General features: G+C 32.9%; 1 protein-coding gene across 2 annotated transcripts in view; it reads right to left on the reverse strand.

Annotated features, from left to right (window-relative positions):
* LOC127863384 (dynein axonemal heavy chain 11-like) overlaps window positions 1-19,125 on the reverse strand; it is a 157,023-nt gene that overhangs the window by 79,508 nt on the left and 58,390 nt on the right. For both annotated transcript variants that reach the window (XM_052402895.1, XM_052402894.1), the window contains 11 exons: window positions 18,271-18,730; window positions 17,508-17,612; window positions 16,984-16,998; window positions 9,719-9,829; window positions 8,968-9,051; window positions 7,124-7,402; window positions 5,934-5,984; window positions 2,637-2,836; window positions 1,777-1,934; window positions 855-972; window positions 296-409 (listed from right to left, as the gene is read on the reverse strand). In XM_052402895.1, the coding sequence (XP_052258855.1) occupies window positions 296-409; window positions 855-972; window positions 1,777-1,934; window positions 2,637-2,836; window positions 5,934-5,984; window positions 7,124-7,402; window positions 8,968-9,051; window positions 9,719-9,829; window positions 16,984-16,998; window positions 17,508-17,612; window positions 18,271-18,730 (1,695 nt within the window). The remainder of the gene's footprint in view (window positions 1-295; window positions 410-854; window positions 973-1,776; window positions 1,935-2,636; window positions 2,837-5,933; window positions 5,985-7,123; window positions 7,403-8,967; window positions 9,052-9,718; window positions 9,830-16,983; window positions 16,999-17,507; window positions 17,613-18,270; window positions 18,731-19,125) is intronic.

A 19,125-nucleotide genomic window follows, 5' to 3' on the forward strand; every position in this document is an offset into this window, starting at 1 on the left:
CTTCCGAGATATGGCTCCGGACACAAACAAATGCATTTTTTCAGGATACAAAGGGCCATAACTCCGCTATTAACAGATGGTGTACAATGCCATTTGGCATGCATCATTCTCTTATCCATATATATACTCATACCAAGTTTTAATGAAATCCGCCAAAGCACTTCCAAGATATGGCTCCGGACGGACGGACGGAAAGACAGAAGGATGGAAAGACAACGCCAAAACAATATCCCTCCGTCTATGGCGGGTGATAATAAAATGTAATTGGTAAAAGGGCGATACTAAACTCCCATACCTCCCATATGAATCTGAGTGTATCTGGGACAGTGATCCTCTCATTGTTGCCAAGGACAACACTGCCACAGTTCATGAGAACAGTGTGCAACAACTCCAGTTGACCGGGGTCAGCCTGCAAAAAAGAACACACAACTTTGACGAACAAGTTAAGGGTTGACCTTACCAAATAGGATTGTGAAAATAAGACGTTTGATAACTGTTGAATAGTCCAAGTTAGTGGACAACACAACTTCATTCTGTAATTTTTGTAAAACAGTGCACAGAACACACTTATTTTCCATTTTGAAATGGGATTTACATCCTACCTATTGAACTACATGGAGCAAGAAAACATGAAGGTTTTACCCCAAAACAACATAAACAAAACCTAAGGTATATAAAAACACCTAGATTTTGCAATAGATAATTATTAACAGTGGATATCCTGTATATTGAGAAACATTCCACATAATTCCAACAATTTCAAATAGTTAATAATGCATTTCAGAACTGTACGGCATTGAATTTCCCTTTAACATTTGGACAGCACAATGTCCCATATAAACTGCCAGGTTTACCTCCCCATCCAGCTGCATGATCTTCATGACAGGTTTCACCTTGGTGCTGTAGTTGTTGTTGGGGGGCTGCACACAGAACTTCCTCAACAGTGACGCAAACAGGCCGTCCTTCCACTCTCTGAAAATGCACACATGTACTGGTGAAGAGTTCAAGTGTGAGCCTGGCTCTGGGGAAACGAGGCTAATATTCAAGCATGTGCGTTAAGTGTCTTCACAGATTAGTCTGTGTGGTCCACCTTTCCAACATTTTCCGCATAAACTGGATTTTTGCTAAGAAGAGACTTCTTTTAAATAAAAAATACCATAAACGCGGAAAGTGTGGTCCAGGATAAACCTGAGAGGATACTTTACGCACATACATAAATTCCCATTTGCAAAAAACACTGCTCATATATATTTTCTTCTAAGAAGCACTCCATATTACAAAAAGTAAACACTATGGGCCACATACTATAAAGGATATGGCGTGGCATTAGTGAACAGTGTATGTTACATATAATATGTAACTCAGTTTATTTATTCTTCTTCATGTTATGATTTTTACTGTATTTTATGCTGACACATATGGTATATTTTCAGTCTGCTAAAACATTTATAAAACATAACAGAACACTAAGTAATTTGCATGTGGGTACAATAACCAAGGCCCAATTTCATTAAAAAATAGACTTGCTTTGGTCACTTTTTAATTGATTCATATTACAATTTAGAAATTGATGTAGTTGAACAAAATATTGTTAATTCTTTTTATTTTATGTATAATTTTCATTTAAATCTTGATATATTTTTGTAATATTTCTACAATGAAGTTTTATTGACTCTTCATTTTAATAGGACAAGAGTGAGGGTCAACATATCCTTTTAAAACAGAATTTTCAGGAAATGGGGGCATGAATGCAATATTTCTGAGCAAACTTCCTACTTTGTTTTAGGGTCAAAGTATCCCATGAGCTCCTCAGACTCGACAGCCTTAGAGAAGACTGTCTGTACACTGATAGTTTTCCCCCTCTCTCGCTCTGCCACAGCAAACGTCTTGATGCATTCACTCTTACCACATCCGGCAGGACCAACAACGAATATCTGGGGAGAGAAGAATATATGTGCCTCGCTCTGAAAAAACTGGGTTTAATGCATGTGCTTAAAGTATTGTCCCAGATTAGACTCTGCAGTCTGCATAGGCTATTCAGGGATGACCCTCTCTACTTAAATGGATTTTTTCATTTTTACAAATTCTTTCCTAAACAAAAATCCAGTGTAGGAGGAAAGTGTCGTCCCTGATAAGCCTGTGCACATGCTTCACATTAAGCCCCATTTTCTCAGAGCGAAATTTACTCTTTATTATTAAATATTCATAGACAACATTTTGGACATTTAACCATGGTACAGCTTCTGCATAAATCAATATTTAAATTATGTATATACTATTATAATTGACAAATTTATTATACTTAATAAAGGTTGCAAAATAGATTTAAGCCTTGCTCTGGGAATACCAGGCTTAATTCATGTGCGTAAAGCTTCGTCCCAGATCAGACTATCAAGTCTTCACAGGCTAATCAGGAATAAAACTTTTCGTCTATACTTGATTTTTGTTAAAAAAAGAGGCATTCTATAAAAGAAAAATTCCATAAAAGGGAGAAGTGTTGTCCCTGATTCTGCACAGGCTACTCTTGGAAGACAAGCACATGCAATTAGACAAACTTCCCAGTGCATGGCTTATTTATTCTGAAAAAAAAGATGTTCATCAACTGGTCAATAACTACCAATAAAGCAGGTACTTACCGTCTGATGAGCAGAATTCAACTGGGCCAACTGAGCCACCCTGGCCTGGAACGCCACGCCTGGCAACAGCCCAAGGTCACCAGTTGCCACGGCAATGGCGTCCTGAATGTCTTCAAGAATCTGCTTCTGGTTGGGATCCACATAGGTGAACCTGTCTGCGGTGGTCATGTTCACAACAGGCGTATTCAGGTTGATGGAGTCTGAAATAAGTGGGAACATGGACCAGTCAGTTGCCAATATAAAGGTACATACTTTTCTTGTTTGTATTGCACATCATTAACTTGAGAATACATTTTTTGCATTTACACGAATTTATCTTTGCACAGTTAAATGTCTTTGCATCGTTTGTAATGGGTGTAGAGAGATGCGATGTTCATTAGAGAAATTTAATTGATAGAGAAAATATTGCTTCATTCTTGATTGTTTCAATATTATATCACAATGGTTGTTATTTTTTTATAGCTAGCAAATTTTAAAATGTTATTTACATTAGAGACACTAACAAGGTCAATATTATAATGATTGATATAGACATAAACATAGTTAAGTATTTATGAATATGAAGACACATGTCAATGCCATGAAACCAGGTTTTCAACATTGTAGTTATTTATTCAATTTAAATGACCGTTAAAGCCCAGGCTATGTCAGCTTCCTAGACTCAAAATGTAAGTACATTATCTCCATCCAATCTCGCGTTCTTGAGTCTAAGCTGTTTGTCTATTTTTAGTAACATTGACCATTACCATAACCCAACATTTTCCAAATACAATCTCCAGCAAATTTGCCATGCAAGATTGCTATATCAAAGGTTTTTATTACAAATTGATTTTGCAAATCTAATAAAGTAATTTACCAGAAAACCACTGTGTGAAGCTGTCTGTCTGCTACAACCAAATCTAGTAAAAGGACTATCAACTTTATTGAAAACCTGGTTAAAAACTACATAAATGTCTAGCCTAAAGATGATACATGAACCAGTTATCCAGTTTACACGTTCTGAATATGAAATACTACATTTAATATTTAAATGGGACTTTGTTAACAGCTTTGAACAGTAGTTATTGAACAATGCCAATAGTTTTCTGACTGCAAAACCTCTATATCCTTTGCACACCTATAACGTATTAGAACGTACACGTTTTTTCTCTCCTCAAAACCGGGGCGATTTGTGCAGTGAACGACTACAACGTTATAGAACGCATACAAATTTCGTTGTTTCAAAACCTGACCCCATTTAAGCGTAGGAACCCTGAAACTTTTTTTCTTAAAAAATACAATTATCAATGTTTGTAAATAAACTGAAACTTAATCAAAGACAAAAATTAAATAAAGACTGCGACATTCGAATGTTCAATATAGAGTCTGTTTACTATAAACTTGTCAAATAAAGTTTTGACCATTTATGGTTAATAATTGAAAGTTAAAATCAATAAATATTTAAATTTTCCAAATTCATCATAAAAAAGCAAATGAATGGTATTTTGAAAACCATGATTTTCTGTCATGTGTATGGTATAAACTTAAGAAAGTTCTGCACTTCAAATGTTTATATGACAACGTTTTGGCAAAAAATATCAAATCATACAACGGATCATGTGCAATATTATTTATTGATCTGTATTGATTTTTTCAAAAATACGTTATTATATGTTACAGAGGTTTATTTGCTATTGACAAAGTTCGTAAAAATACGTTACAGTTCTTCTTAGTATTCTCATGCACGTCATTTTTCAGTTGTATAAAAGCGTAAAAATATGGTAGAAACGGCTATGGGGCATCCCTTTCTATAACAAATTATACCGTATCTAAGCAGATAATTGTTTGACGATAAACAACTGTGACGGGTAAAGTTGTATTTTAGGCCCGATTTTCATTGTAAACCGTAAAATGTATTAAAAAAACGCGAAAATCCATTACAGAATTGAAAATTGCGAAAAACGTGTACGTTTAACACCGCTGTAGGTGTTACCTTTAAAAAAATCCCCGGTTCTGAGGAGAGAAAAATTGTATACGTTTCAATACGCTACAGCGTTTCGCTGCAAAAATCGCCCAGGTGCCTAAAGGATATCTGGACTAAAATATTTGACTAGCAAAAGCATAGTTTCAAGTAAAGAGCAATAATCATGTTAATTTTAATTAAAATGAGAAAACAAACATGGTGCTTCATGCCCACCAACAAATTTGTTTGCTATTGAGATAGAAAAAAAAGCAATATTATATATGCAAAAGAAAGGAAATCAAGAGCCATTTAGAGAAATCAACCATATTGACTGCCACCCAATCTCTCAAAGTGCAGGTAATACAAGGATTTAAACCATTTTGTCCTGTAATATACTGCTTGAGATATATACAATCCCATGTTTGGACATAATTCAATCAAGATCAGTTTAAGAGAAGTAATGTATGTGACAGATACTTGCCATACAGTTTGGGAGATGTTTCTGTCAAACAAACACAGAATAATATAGCAATTAATTGCGTATTCCAGATCAAACTGCTTGTCATAAACTGACTAATTGTTTATGATAATTAAAAACAGACTCATTTAAAATCTCCAAAAAAATATGGTGTTATGAAATACTGATTTTTTTAATTCTTTAATCATGTACATTGTAAACATAGGGCCGTATGAAAAGTATGTTTGTTTTGGCTAATTATGTACATTGTAATGTAACAAATAAGCCAATGGCTTTTAATTTGCTTGTTTTTTTGAAGATAAATCTGTCTTTTTATAACCTTTTTTGAACACCCAATAGCAAAACTTGCTTAATTTTTTACAGGTACATTAAGATGAATACAATATGAGCAAGGTGCAGCACTGAGCCATGTATCATTCAATAAACATACAACTGTTCAAACTGTATCTTCATTCTGTCACTGTAAGTTATCATTGCAATTTCATGTTTGTGGCATTTTTATAGACTAGCTTCTTCAGCTGATACTTCAGTTTTAAAATAAAGAACAGAATATTGCTTATGAAAACTTTTTTGTCACTGTAGGAGAGTCATATATAGATAGCAAGTTGATGTCAAAATCAAGTGTTTTTTCCTTGCAAGTAATCAGCATACCAACTTAAATGACGCTTGGTCAAAGAGTCTTTTAGATATCATTCTGACATGTTGCAGGCAAAAAACTCCCACTTTTTAAAGGGAGACATAACTATATTTTTTTCAGAAATTTGGTGACAGAATACAGACTCAATAAGCTGTAAAAATCAACTGAGTACAATCCAAAGGAACATTACACTAGCCAAGAAAACAGCATGGTTTAATGTTTTCAGTGTTGAATACTTGCCATGTAAGACGCTCTTGCGTTTCTTGTCAGATAAGTTCTGATCATTGATGTCTTGAACATTGATAACAATAACATGTATTTCATTTTGTGTAATGAAATATAGAAAATATTGATTTATGCTTTATAGTGAACAAGAGCTGTCTCCATAGGATGACAAATGCCCCCGAAAAACGCTTTGATAGAAGTTATGAGCATTTTTCTAAACCAAAACGCAGATTTCGAAACCTAAACACGGACCCTAAGTTCAAGGTCAAGGTGACAGGGTCAAAATTTGTGTGCGTATGGAAAGGCCTTGTCCATATACAGATGCACACCAAATATGAAGGTAACATCTGAAGCGACATAGAAGTTATGAGCATTTTTCGAAACCCAAACGCAAATTGTGATGGAAAGACAGAAGACAGACAGACGGACATTGCGATCACTATATGCCCTTTCTTCGGGTCCATAAAAATATAAAACGTATCGGAAGGATTATTTCTTGTATCACTCATTGTGCCAAGATACATGTAAAACTACTAAATATCATAGGACACAATGACATTTGCTTCACATTTTTCAGTTTGATAATGCATATATATATGTGCACTGCTAAGGGAGACAATGACAACTTTTCTGGCATGCAAATATCTATTGTTTCCCTTTCCAGTGATAATATAACATGTTCTACACTAAAAAGCATATTTCTTAATGAAATTCACTTTTATTAAACTATTATTGAGATAATTTATTGAAACAACTAATTTATTCTTTGGTAAATTTATAAATCTAGTGCACACACACACACACACACACACACACAAATTAACATAGTTATTTTGAAATTAATTTCGGATAATTAATTACATTAACAAGATAGCTTAACCAATGTTATGTTTACTTTAGTAGTATAGACCTTTTAATATGCCAAGAAATATTGTGGATGTAATAAAGCAGTTTTGTGCTTAGGAAATCCACATATTTATTAACAAATTTTATATTGCAAAATATACTTAAATTATTAAAATAAGAAAATCAATGCATGAAATGATATAATTCATCAATACTTTCAAATTAAAATAATCTTAGTGTCCATAATTATTCATACAAAAGCCTTAGATTTTGTCCAACACAATGGGTTAAACACTAAGAAAACTGTTATCACACATTGCATGCTAAAAACCTTTCTTGCATAATAAGCCATGTCTTACCTTTCACCGACTTTGTGGAACTCTGACTCTTAGCTGTCCTGATGCGAGACGAGCTCTTTGAGCTGACCCTGGAGTTGATCTCAGGAAGTTTGTCCATACCATCATCGTTGCCACCGAACACCATCGGAATATCGACATGGGGCCACACGTCCATGACCAGCGTGGTGAACACACTGGCGTCCCTTCCTACCATCCTCGGCAAGAACGTGTCCCTAAGGGCCATCACCAGGGACTTCTCCTCCAACATCAGAGTCTTGCCTCCTTCCAAGATCTTTTCAGCTGAAATAAAGGTATGTTTGTTTGTATGTTTGGACTTGTTCATAGTTTAAAAATGTTGTTTAGATTTAAAAGAGCAGTCAGATAATCTACTCATACTTTTCCTGGGTTATTTGGTCTACCAGTACATATACTTATGCCAGACTCAACTGCCTTACTTAAATAAGAAGGCCACAGAGAATGGTTGTAGAAATAAGTTAATGACCATTCGATACACAAGTTATTAGAAAGACTGGTATTCAAACCCACAATTCTCAGATTTTTAAATAACCCTTTACCACTTAGATACATATTTTCATGCATTTGTAGTCCCTTAGAAAGTTAATTTTAATTAAAGGCCTTTCTTACTAGATTCAAGTTTTTAAGGCTTTACTTCACATGCTTAGATACTGATGAGCAGCAAACAGCATAAAACCTAAACAGACTGCGATTTACTCGCAGGCTGTTCTGGTTTTATGCTGTTTGCACATTTTTTAATCTGCTTCTAAGTGGGAAAGAGTTAAACATTTTTCAACTGAGCAAGCTGACAAAATGTTGTGTCTATATTTAAAAGTTAAATTAATTTCAAAAGCTGCATGTTGAGTTAACATGAAGAAGTGATTTTGAAACTATTTTATCTGATATTCTAGTAGTAAGCAGACACAACTGTCTCAAACTAGACCCTGAACATACACTTGCTGAGTTGATAATGTAGTTCAAAAGCTGCACTTTGAATACACATGTGCTCACTGATTTTGATCAATAACTGAGAACTTAATCTCCAAGGGTTCTCTTAAGCTTATTGTATCCCAACAAAATCAAGAAAGTAAGTCTGATTTGTTTATTTAGATTGATGCTCAAACTGAGGAAATACCACAAAGGAGGAGACATTTTTATAATATATATTGTTCAAAGGTAAACATTTAGAATGTGAAAAGTAAGGAAGGAGGCTTAATTGACAAACAAATATTATTTAAATAAAGGACACATGTGCAATATTAAGGTGAAAAACAAACACACAAGGAACACGTGTGAAATATGGTGATTGTGCTTCCCATTCCAGCAGTATCTACAATACTTATCTAATTAATTATCTTGAAGTTATATTATAATGTAATACAAATAAATGTGTTCTTATTCATTACAATTGCAAAGGAATATAAGCCCATATACAATATTAAAATATTAAACACATCACATGTCCAACACTTTTTTTGTGGAAATACGTTTACTTTCTAATTAGTAAATTATTATTAAATAATACCGACATATTGATTTGTTTAAACAAGTGAAAATGTCCTTGTTTTGACAAGATTAAGCAGCAAAACTTTTGCTTTCATAATTAATCACTCTTTAAATCAGTAAACAAATGTGTGTTATCAATTTTAAAAATCACAATATAATAGCATTAACAATTGACAATACACTGTGGAACTTATAAACGATTCCTTCTTAGGTTTCACTGCATGAAACACCATTTAGTGTAATAAAGACTGAGGTTTATCCAATCTATCTTTCTTTAAAAAAAAAACTTTACATTTATTTCTACTCTGGATCACAAACAACCAAATCTTACAAGGGACAACTACCTGGCTCTGAATTATTTTTCTCCACTTCTTGTTCCTCCTCATCCTCCTCCTCATCATCACCATCATTTGTCTGGTCTGTGTCCCCTATTGTGTGTTCAGGTACAAATGTGAAGGTGGTGGGAAAACAACAGGAGGAGAAAACAGTGTTAGACAACATTCACCATGTTATAGTGCAAGGAAGTGTGCTGTTGCAATAATACAGATTTCAGTCAATTGGTTGTTACAATCTATTATTATTATCAATTGTTGAACCCCGTGATACGGGAAAACATTTTGAATAATGTGTATTTCTGATAAAACTCTCCAATATTCACCCCTCCTCTATGTCCTAACATACAGGCAAAGAAAAAAATACATTTTATTTATCCATTTACAAAAAGTATTTGATAAACTAATTGGGCAACATACTGTACCATACTGATCACTAGCAATGCCCTGTTCACACCAATATGAGCCTCACTTAAACTGGGTTAAATGCATGTGCTTAAAGTGTCATCCCAGGTTAACCTTTGCAAATCGCATAGGCCAATCAGGGATGAATCTTTCTGGTTTTATGGTATTTTTCGTTTAAAGGAAGTCTATATTAAACAAAAATCCAGTTTAAGCGAAAAGTGTTGTCCCTGATAAGCCTGTGTGGACTGCACAGGTTTATCTGGGACAAAGCTTTACGCACATGAATTAAGCCCAGTTTCTCAGAACGTGGCTCATATATACCAAAGAAGTGCTTGAACTCCCACACTGCCACACTTACCATCCTCACTCATCTCAGAGTTGAGCTGTTCCAGGTGGGCCCCTGCCTCTGCCACGACTCCTTTAAGGGTCTTCAGGCTCCACCCATTGAAGCCAGCAGATATGTCCACCCCTGAAACAAGCAGACCACTGTCTCATACCTTGCCATATTGACCCGTTACATGTACTAGTTTGGCATAATAATTTTGTTTCCATTAGTGTTTGAATAGCAAAAATGACATTCAGTTTAAAACTAGATGGTGTCACCTGCTTACATGCAAAGAAGCTCTCAAGTCCCTACTGCTTTTCAAACGCTGTACATTTCAACAAAAATATTCCTCATTTTCAATAATATTGGACCATTTTATATATATTTATGGGTTTCTTACAATTTACTCTACAAACTAGAAATTTGCAATTATCAAACATATCTAAAAACAACATTGGGTTGGGTCAAGTGAAAAGTATTATAAATGGATGGACAAATCAATAAAGATACATGTAAATACTGTTTATATACAGAACATCATTATTCTAAAAAAATGTTCATCTCTTCCTCACCTAAATTTTTTCGATGTTCTATACATGGTAAAAAATATACAGGTCTTCTAGGAGTAAAGCATTTTTTAATTTCATTCTTGTCATGTCACTTGTAGGTACAACCGTACTAACTTTAAGTTAGAAGTAATAAAATTCAGTAAGTAATGGTCTGTGTTTAAGCTGGAACACACATACCTGTCCGAATTGACAAAGATATGTCTGGAAAACTTAATAAATACATTAAGCAAATCTTAAAAATGAAATTTTAAGTCTTGGACTGTATGATAGATTTTCTTTCATTAACATATATTACTGAGATGTTTACATTTTTCCTTGCAAAAAATGTTCAATTTCACCTATAAATATTGTCTGAAATTCGGTTTTAAATCAGTGCTTTTTAATGTTAAAGATATGCTTTATGCGTTTTGTAAATATTTGCCAAGTGCAGGTTTCATAGAGATATGAGCTTAGTTTATGTCTGGCAGTGACCTTACTATGTTCATGTAGTTACTTACTGATAAAAGCAAGGATGTAACAAACATAATTGATTTACCTTTACACAACTATTGGCTGTATATTATGCATATGACATATAAATCAACAACTATCCCCAACAACATTCATAATGCACAACAACTTCCACCATCAGCAGCATGCACAGGTATGTCATATTCTGAGATGTCTTTTCTTGCATAAGGCAGCATGCAATTTTTTTTAATGAAACAAAACTGACGAAACAAGACTTTTGTTCAGAAAATTTTGTTCATTTGGATAATGAAAAGCCAAGCTCTGAAAGAATATAACCTGAGTATTGCAAATGTATGTATATAATTATATTTTCTTTTATTTCATTTCAGTTATTGTCTATGGAAGTACTGCTTTCTTATATCTATAGAGCATTCATCAACTGTGTATGGTACACAAATAACAAATTTTTAATGGATGATTGATTTAGAGGGCACATTTTTAAAGCCAATTTTAACATGATATTAACTGCTTTTTCTGAATATAAAGACCAACACTTTTCATATTCAACAACCTTATATACAATATTACAAGAAGTCATTGTCATAAGTTTAGTATGGTCGAATACAAAATGTATTATTTAAATTGGTAAAAAAATTTGGTAAATAAATTTTTTTTTTAATTATCGTCTTTTTGCCAATAAACAATTATGAGTTTAGATGTGTAGCTATTAAAGTGCCATTTTATTTGCCTATCAAGAACGAGTAAAAAGGAACAATTTGACAAAGAAAACAAAATTTTAATAGTATCTTAGATACTAAGGTTAAGGAATTCACAAGGAGAACTTACATTACAGTCAATTTAAGTGGGACATATTGTCAAACTGCAATAATATACACTGAAGACAAAATGTTATCAGGGTAATTTATATAACATGTTTTCTACCATAAAATAATACTCATTCAAAAAAATATAGATTTTTAAGACATAACATACAATATACTAAATGAGATTAGTAGATATTACTAACACATAAAGATAATGGGAAAAAAAACATGTTGCCGTGTTGAAATTGTTTGTTATATCGCTTGTTGTAGTGTTTTTACAATTTGCATCGTCTGCACAAGCTTTGGAGACGACCCACAAAATGAAAAGATCTAAATAAACACAATAACTATTTAAGCTTTTTGTTGATACAAACACCCCGTGTTTGCTCCAATTAATTGAACTATTGCTCAGCCTACATAACTGTATAATTTATCGATGTTTGCTATGACTTTTTGTGTGTTGTCTAAATATTGCTGCCTATAATAATATTGGATTAGACAATTAGTGGGTAAACAATTGAATGATCAGTTTGAGAAATTGAATATTTATCTATAGCATGTTTTTTTTTACCTGATGTACCGAACATCACTGTTTTATATTTAGGGCAATTTTCGTGCACCGTTTGTACACTGAATATGTTTTATTTCTCACTTTTCTTGTCATTCTCTTTATCCTTTTCTGTTAATATGTTTATGTTTGCCATGCTGTGTGTTAGGTTAAGGAAAGTTTTCAGAACTTTATCATATTTTTATTGCCTTTTTGTTTGTTTGGACGAAGATAAATTGTATTGTACATTGACTGCGACCATGTATTGTGCATTGACTGCGACTTTGTATTGTGTATTGACTGAGATTATGTATTATGTATTGACTGCGGTAATTGATAATGGCTTGTGTTGTCTATGGTATGTTAACAAAACTGTACTCTTTTGTATTGAAAATGAGTAATTTAAAGATTGTATCATACAACTGTCGTGGTCTTAATGATGTTTCGAAAAGAGCTGATGTTTTTAAATATCTGAAAAGTCTAAATGCCCATATATATTGTTTACAGGATTGCCATTTCACTTCTTCAATGGAAAAAACAAATCTACTCAAATTGGGATGGTGAATGCTATTTTAGTTTTGGCACTTCTAATTCAAGAGGAGTATGCATTTTATTTAATAAATGTTTGGCAAATCTGAATGTTAAAGTGCACAATCAAGAAAAAGATACAAAGGGAAATTTATTAATTCTTGACTTAACAATAGATGACCATAGATTTACTTTGTGTACTCTTTATGGACCAAATAATGATACTCCTTTGTTTTATAGTAAACTGTTTAATGTAATAGAGACCATAGGAAATGAGTCTTATATTTTATGTGGAGATTTTAATTTAGTTCTTGATGTCAACATTGATTATGCCAACTATAAAACATTGAATAATAATAAGAAGTCAAGGGAATTGTTATCTTCTGTAATCAATGATAAAAACCTAGTAGACACTTTTAGAGCCATAAACGGTGATGCAAAATGTTTCACTTGGCGAAAGCCTAACACTGTCCAACAAGCCAGACTGGACTTCTTTTTAACAACTAATGATTTTAGTCAGTTTATCAGGAAATCGGAAATACATGCAAGTTACAAATCAGATCACTCCCCTATTACTTTGGAATTGAATTTCAGCAAACTAGAACATGGAAAGGGACTGTGGAAATTTAATAATTCGTTACTTCATGACCTAGAATATATTCAATGTATGAAACAAAAAATCGAAGAAATTAAGCAGCAATATGTCTTACCTGTGTATAACATTGAATATCTTAATACTATAGAAAATGATTTAATACAGTTTACCATAAATGATCAACTGTTTTTAGAAACTTTATTAATGGAAATCAGAGGTAAAACCATATCATATTCAAGCTTCAAATCCAAAAAGAGAAAAGAAAGAGAATATTATATTTTAAAAGCAATTGAAGACATTGAAAAACAATTAACTAATGAAAACATTGAAGAGCTCAATCTATTGCATCACGAACTCTCAGGCATACGGAATATTAAAATGAAAGGCGCTTTTATTAGAGCCAAGGCAAAATGGATTGATGAAGGCGAAAAACCCTCAAAATATTTTTGTAATTTAGAAACACATTATGCATCTAGTAAAAACATCCCTTTTATTGAAAACGATGAAGGTCAACGGCTTTTCGACAATCATAGTATTTTAAAAGAAACTGCCAAATTTTACAAAACATTGTATACAAAGACTGTTATTAATGACTCTTACAATATACAGGATGACCTTAAAGGCATAAACACAATTAAATTAAACACTGAACAATCCCAATCGTTAGAAGGTCTTCTAACACTTAAGGAAATATCAATTACTTTAAAAAACATGAAACATGACAAAAGCCCAGGATCAGATGGTTTTACAGCAGAATTTTTCAAAGTATTTTGGAAAGATTTAGGTCACTTCATAGTGAGAAGCCTCAACTATGGTTTTACCTCTGGAACCATGTCAGTTACTCAAAAACAAGGTATAATCACATGTATACCTAAAGATAATAAACCCAGACATTTTCTGAAAAACCTAAGGCCACTAACGCTTTTAAATGTAATTTACAAGCTTGCATCTGGGACTATTGCTAACAGATTAAAAACTATCCTTGATACCCTTATTTCTAAAGACCAGACAGGATTTATTAAAGGCAGATATATTGGTGAGAATACCAGACTTTTATATGACATTATGAAATATACAGAAGATAACAATATCCCTGGACTATTGATGACCATAGACTTTGAAAAGGCGTTCGATACCCTTGAGTTCGATTTTATAGAAAAAACATTAGATTATTTTAATTTTGGTACAACAATGAAAAAATGGATTTCACTTTTCCTACATAATACCTTGACGGCAATTCAAATTAATGGTTTTTTATCAGAATTTATTACAATTGAAAGAGGCTGCCGACAAGGAGATCCAATTAGTTCTTATGTTTTTATTCTTTGTGCTGAAATTTTGGCAATTAAAATAAGAAATTGTAATGCAATTAAAGGTATAGTGATAGACAATATTGAATATAAAATTTCTCAGTTTGCTGATGATACATCTCTCTTACTGGATGGCACCGATGTTTCCCTAAATGCTACCCTTGATCTTTTAAATAACTTTGCATTATGTTCCGGATTAAAAATAAATTATGACAAAACAAATCTTATATGGATTGGCTCCAAAAAGTATAGCATACACTCGATAAAAACTAAATATAAACTAGTCTGGGGCACAACAAACTTTAAAGTTTTAGGAATATTATTTGATGTTGATTTAAAGAAAATGATAGAAATAAACTTCTCGAGTAAAGTTGAAAAGCTGCGCAATATCATAAATTTTTGGAAAAGGAGAACTTTAACACCCCTAGGAAAGATAACTGTTGTTAAATCACTACTACTTCCCCTTTTTACACACCTGTTTATATCTCTCCCTAGCCCAGGAGAAAAAGTTTTAAAACAAATAAATAGCCTTTTTTCCAATTTTATATGGGATGGACCATCAAAAATTAAACAAACTATTGCTATTAAATCATATAATGATGGAGGAGTTGCCATGACTGATATATATGCTTTTGAAAAAACTATGAAAATGACATGGTTAAGGAAAATTGTATCAAGTAACGGAAAATGTTTCCAACTAGTATATTCTATGTTTGATGTGAAAAAAATGTTTAATTTAGGAAAAAATTACATAGAAAAAATTATGATAAGTTTAAAAAATTGTTTTTGGAGAGATGTCCTTACATGTTACATTGAGTATATTAATAAACAAAATGTCAGTAAGTGTGAAGATATTCTTGATATGCCGTTATTTTATAACCACAATTTTAAGATAGGTATGAATATTATATATAATACAAATATGTATGACAGGGGAATTAGATATGTAAGAGATATAATGTGCACTTCTGGAGAATTTCTAAAACAATCTGTATTAGAAAATCTCATTGGCGTTAAAATAAACTTCCTTTTTTATGAAGGTTTAATTAGAACTGTGAATGCATTTATCAGATTATCAGGACTTCAATTTATAAAAAAGCCAAATACACAATGTGCATTTATATCTTTTTACTTGAATAACATAGTATTAGGGTATAAACAAAACAAACTTGTTTATAACTGTTTTAGCAATAATACAGATATACCAACTTGCCATTTAAAATGGAATACACTTTTTAATAACGTTGAATGGACAAAAGTGCACGCACTTGTTTTTATTATATCTAAAGACACATACACTCAGTGGTTCCAGACAAGAATTGTTCACAGAATCCTAGGAACCAAATCTTTGTTATTTAAAATGAACATTGTTCATGACAATTTATGTTCCTTCTGTAATGAAAATGAAGAAACCCTATTACATTTATTCTGGGACTGCATTTTCACAAAGAGAATTGTTAATTATGTTGTAGATTTTTTAAGATCCCATAATGTGCAAAAATGTACTGATATTTCATGTCAAACAATGTTATTTGGTTGTACAAGTATTAACATGACTGATATTAATATTCTTATTCTTGAAATTAAAAAGTATATCTTTGTATGCAAGAGAAAGGGTACATTACCTTCAGTAAGAGGGCTGAATAATTATCTGTGCGTAGCATGGGAGATTCAATTTAATACTAAATTTAAAGAAAAGGAACTACTTAATTGGTCAATTGTAAAACTTTTTGTAGATCAATAGAATAGTGTTATTGTAAATTGCGTTGTTTGCTTAAAATATGTAATACCATGGTCGTTTGATAAATGTTTTTAATTGTCTGAAGTCCAAATGTTTGATTAAAGATTATGTTTTTCTGAAGTCCAAATACTTTTCCTTTTTGTATCATAACATGGCATTCATTTGTGTATGTGTCTGTGTGTGCGTGTGTGTGTGTGAACTGTATGATTGTGTCTATATAATGAAATGCATAGATTTTATTTACCTCGTTCAATTGTTAAAATCCTATATTAATGTATACTAACAAAATAACATGTAAACTAACGATACACTTTGTAACGTAAATGTATGGAGGTGAATAAACGCTATAAATTCAAAAAAAAAAAAAAAAAAAAAAAAAAAAAAAAAAAAAAAAAAAAAAAAAAAAAAAAAAAAAAAATGTTATCAGATGGATACAAACAGAGACTAACATTAAATGTACACATAAATGTATCATTATTGAGTGACATGTTAACACAACTTTTGAACCATTCAAAACTCTTGTTTCATCTTTTCTGCAAAGGTCATATCTGCATCAAATGTTCTAATTAAATGCATGAAAAGACAACAAAAAGGTTACTAGTTAAATTTGGGATTTTATGTTAAAAAAAATCTAGTCAGTTTGCATGTGCAGATATAACCTTTATGAGAATTTGAGATTGGTTCCAACATATAACACAACTGGAATATGGGAAAAAACAAAACTTGTAATTTACCGGTCCAAGCCTTTTCTGTGGATGGAAGTTTACAACATGAACTTGCATGAATGAAAATATAAATGAAAAATATTGCATATCAATTTAAAACACACATGTAACAGTGTTGAAATTGTCAAAATGAACGAGGATAATTGTGAAAATCTAAATACTTAAATATTATGTTAAATGACCTACAAGTTTGCTAATGTTTGAATAATTTTACATCATGTAGCAGGAGACGACAGCAGGACCATTTCTTTAAATCTGATTTTTTTTCCCTTGCTCTGAAAAACAGGGTTTAATGCATGTGCTTAAAGTATTGTCCCAAATTAGCTGGTGCAGTTCACACAGACTAATAGAGGATGAAACTTTCTGCCTTAACTTGAGTTTTGCTGAAAGACTTCCTTTAAACAAAAAATACCATTTAAGAGGAAAGTGTCATCCCTAATTTGACAGCACAGGCTAATCTGGGATATCACATGCATTTAGTCCAGTTTTTCTAGAACGAAGCTCAAATTTTTATTGTGAGACGTCTGCCATACCAAGTGAAAGGTTCTCAGTAATAAAGGTGTTGGTTCCAAGCAGTTTGCAGGATAACTCTTTCAGAACCATGGTCTTCTCTGCAAGTTCTGTTCCATTGATAAAACCTGAAACATATGAACATGGATTATACCTTGTTTCAATTAAAAGACCTAAAATGTAAAGTAAGATTCGGACATCAAGTTAAGTCTCAGCACGTTTGATAAATACATTAAAAAAAAACAATTGCTAACACCATGTGCTTTTTGAATTTTGCAAGGAGAAGTTAAAATCACACGCTTTCTGCACAATGTTGCAAAGTTGTGCGTATGCATCGATTAAAGAATACAAAACTCCCTGAACATATGATATTCCATACATAAATTCTGATATTGCAAACCTTCAATGACTTATTAAGGAAGTGTTATGCATAACAACAAACCACTGATCAACCTAACTGCATCAAGCATTAATAGCATTCAAACATATTATAAATAATACACAAACAAATAAAATTCAGCCTCGCTCTAGGAACACTGGGCTTAATTGATGTGTGCAAATAGTTTCTCAGATTAGCCAGTGCAGTCTGTACAGACTAATCAGGGACAACATTTCTGATTCAACTTATGCATTATACAAAAGATACCAAAATGGCGTAAAGTGTTGTCCCTGATTAGCCTATGTGGACTGCACAGGCTTATCTGGGACAACACTTTACCCATATAAGTTTTGTTTTTCCAAGAGCATGGCTAAATTCTTCACTTTGTGAAGAGTCTAAGATCTCACCTTGGCTAAACAGCATGACTTCGAGGCACATTCTCAGGTCTGGTCTAGCTACAGACACCACCCTAAACTGACTGATAACATAGTCTGGCAGGGTGGCAGTCACTGACGGGAATATCATCAGCTTGTCAGGGTTGGTTGCCATGACGGGCATAGAGCTATCTACCAGAGCGAAGCAGGCTCCCAAGGAATTCAGCTGAATATCGTCCGCCTGCAGATGTACGGCAGCCTTTCCTGCCCTGAGTGCCTCCATGACAGTGGTCATGAGCTGAGCAAACACGCTGAGCACTGAGGGATCCAGGCAGTTGAGGTTGTTGAAGGTCACCCAGCATCCAGTAGAGGCCATGCCACGGAAAATATCTTGCAGTCCGCAGTAGTCTATGGACTTGGTGCAGTTGAACTTGTACATTGCATGTCCGAAACTGTGACTTAGCTCTTGGACCAACTCAAACTTACCGCAGTCCTGGGACAATGAAAACAGTGCATATCGATATACAACCAAATACAAAAAGGCTTTGACAGTATTGCACCCAATCCGGACCCCCTACCGGTTGGGTGAAACATACACCGATTATAAATATGCATTAACCAGAAGATGGCCATTTACCTGTACACTTGTTATGTTCCATAATGATATAAAATGTTCATTAAGCTCAGCAATTTTAAGATTTGTTCTTAATATTCACCTGATTAATGGATTACAAAAAAATGTGTTTACTGTAACATTGTAATTCATGCGCATGCTAAATTTCATTATTGTAATTTCTGAAAGTAAAGAAAAAATCTAATATTTTGTGAAATTCTATTTTTAGAACAGCAAACAAATAATTTGTAATTTGCAGAAATGAAGGTTTATGA

This window comes from Dreissena polymorpha, unplaced genomic scaffold (genome assembly GCF_020536995.1).
Source record: "Dreissena polymorpha isolate Duluth1 unplaced genomic scaffold, UMN_Dpol_1.0 chrUn007, whole genome shotgun sequence".
NCBI lineage: Eukaryota > Metazoa > Mollusca > Bivalvia > Myida > Dreissenidae > Dreissena > Dreissena polymorpha.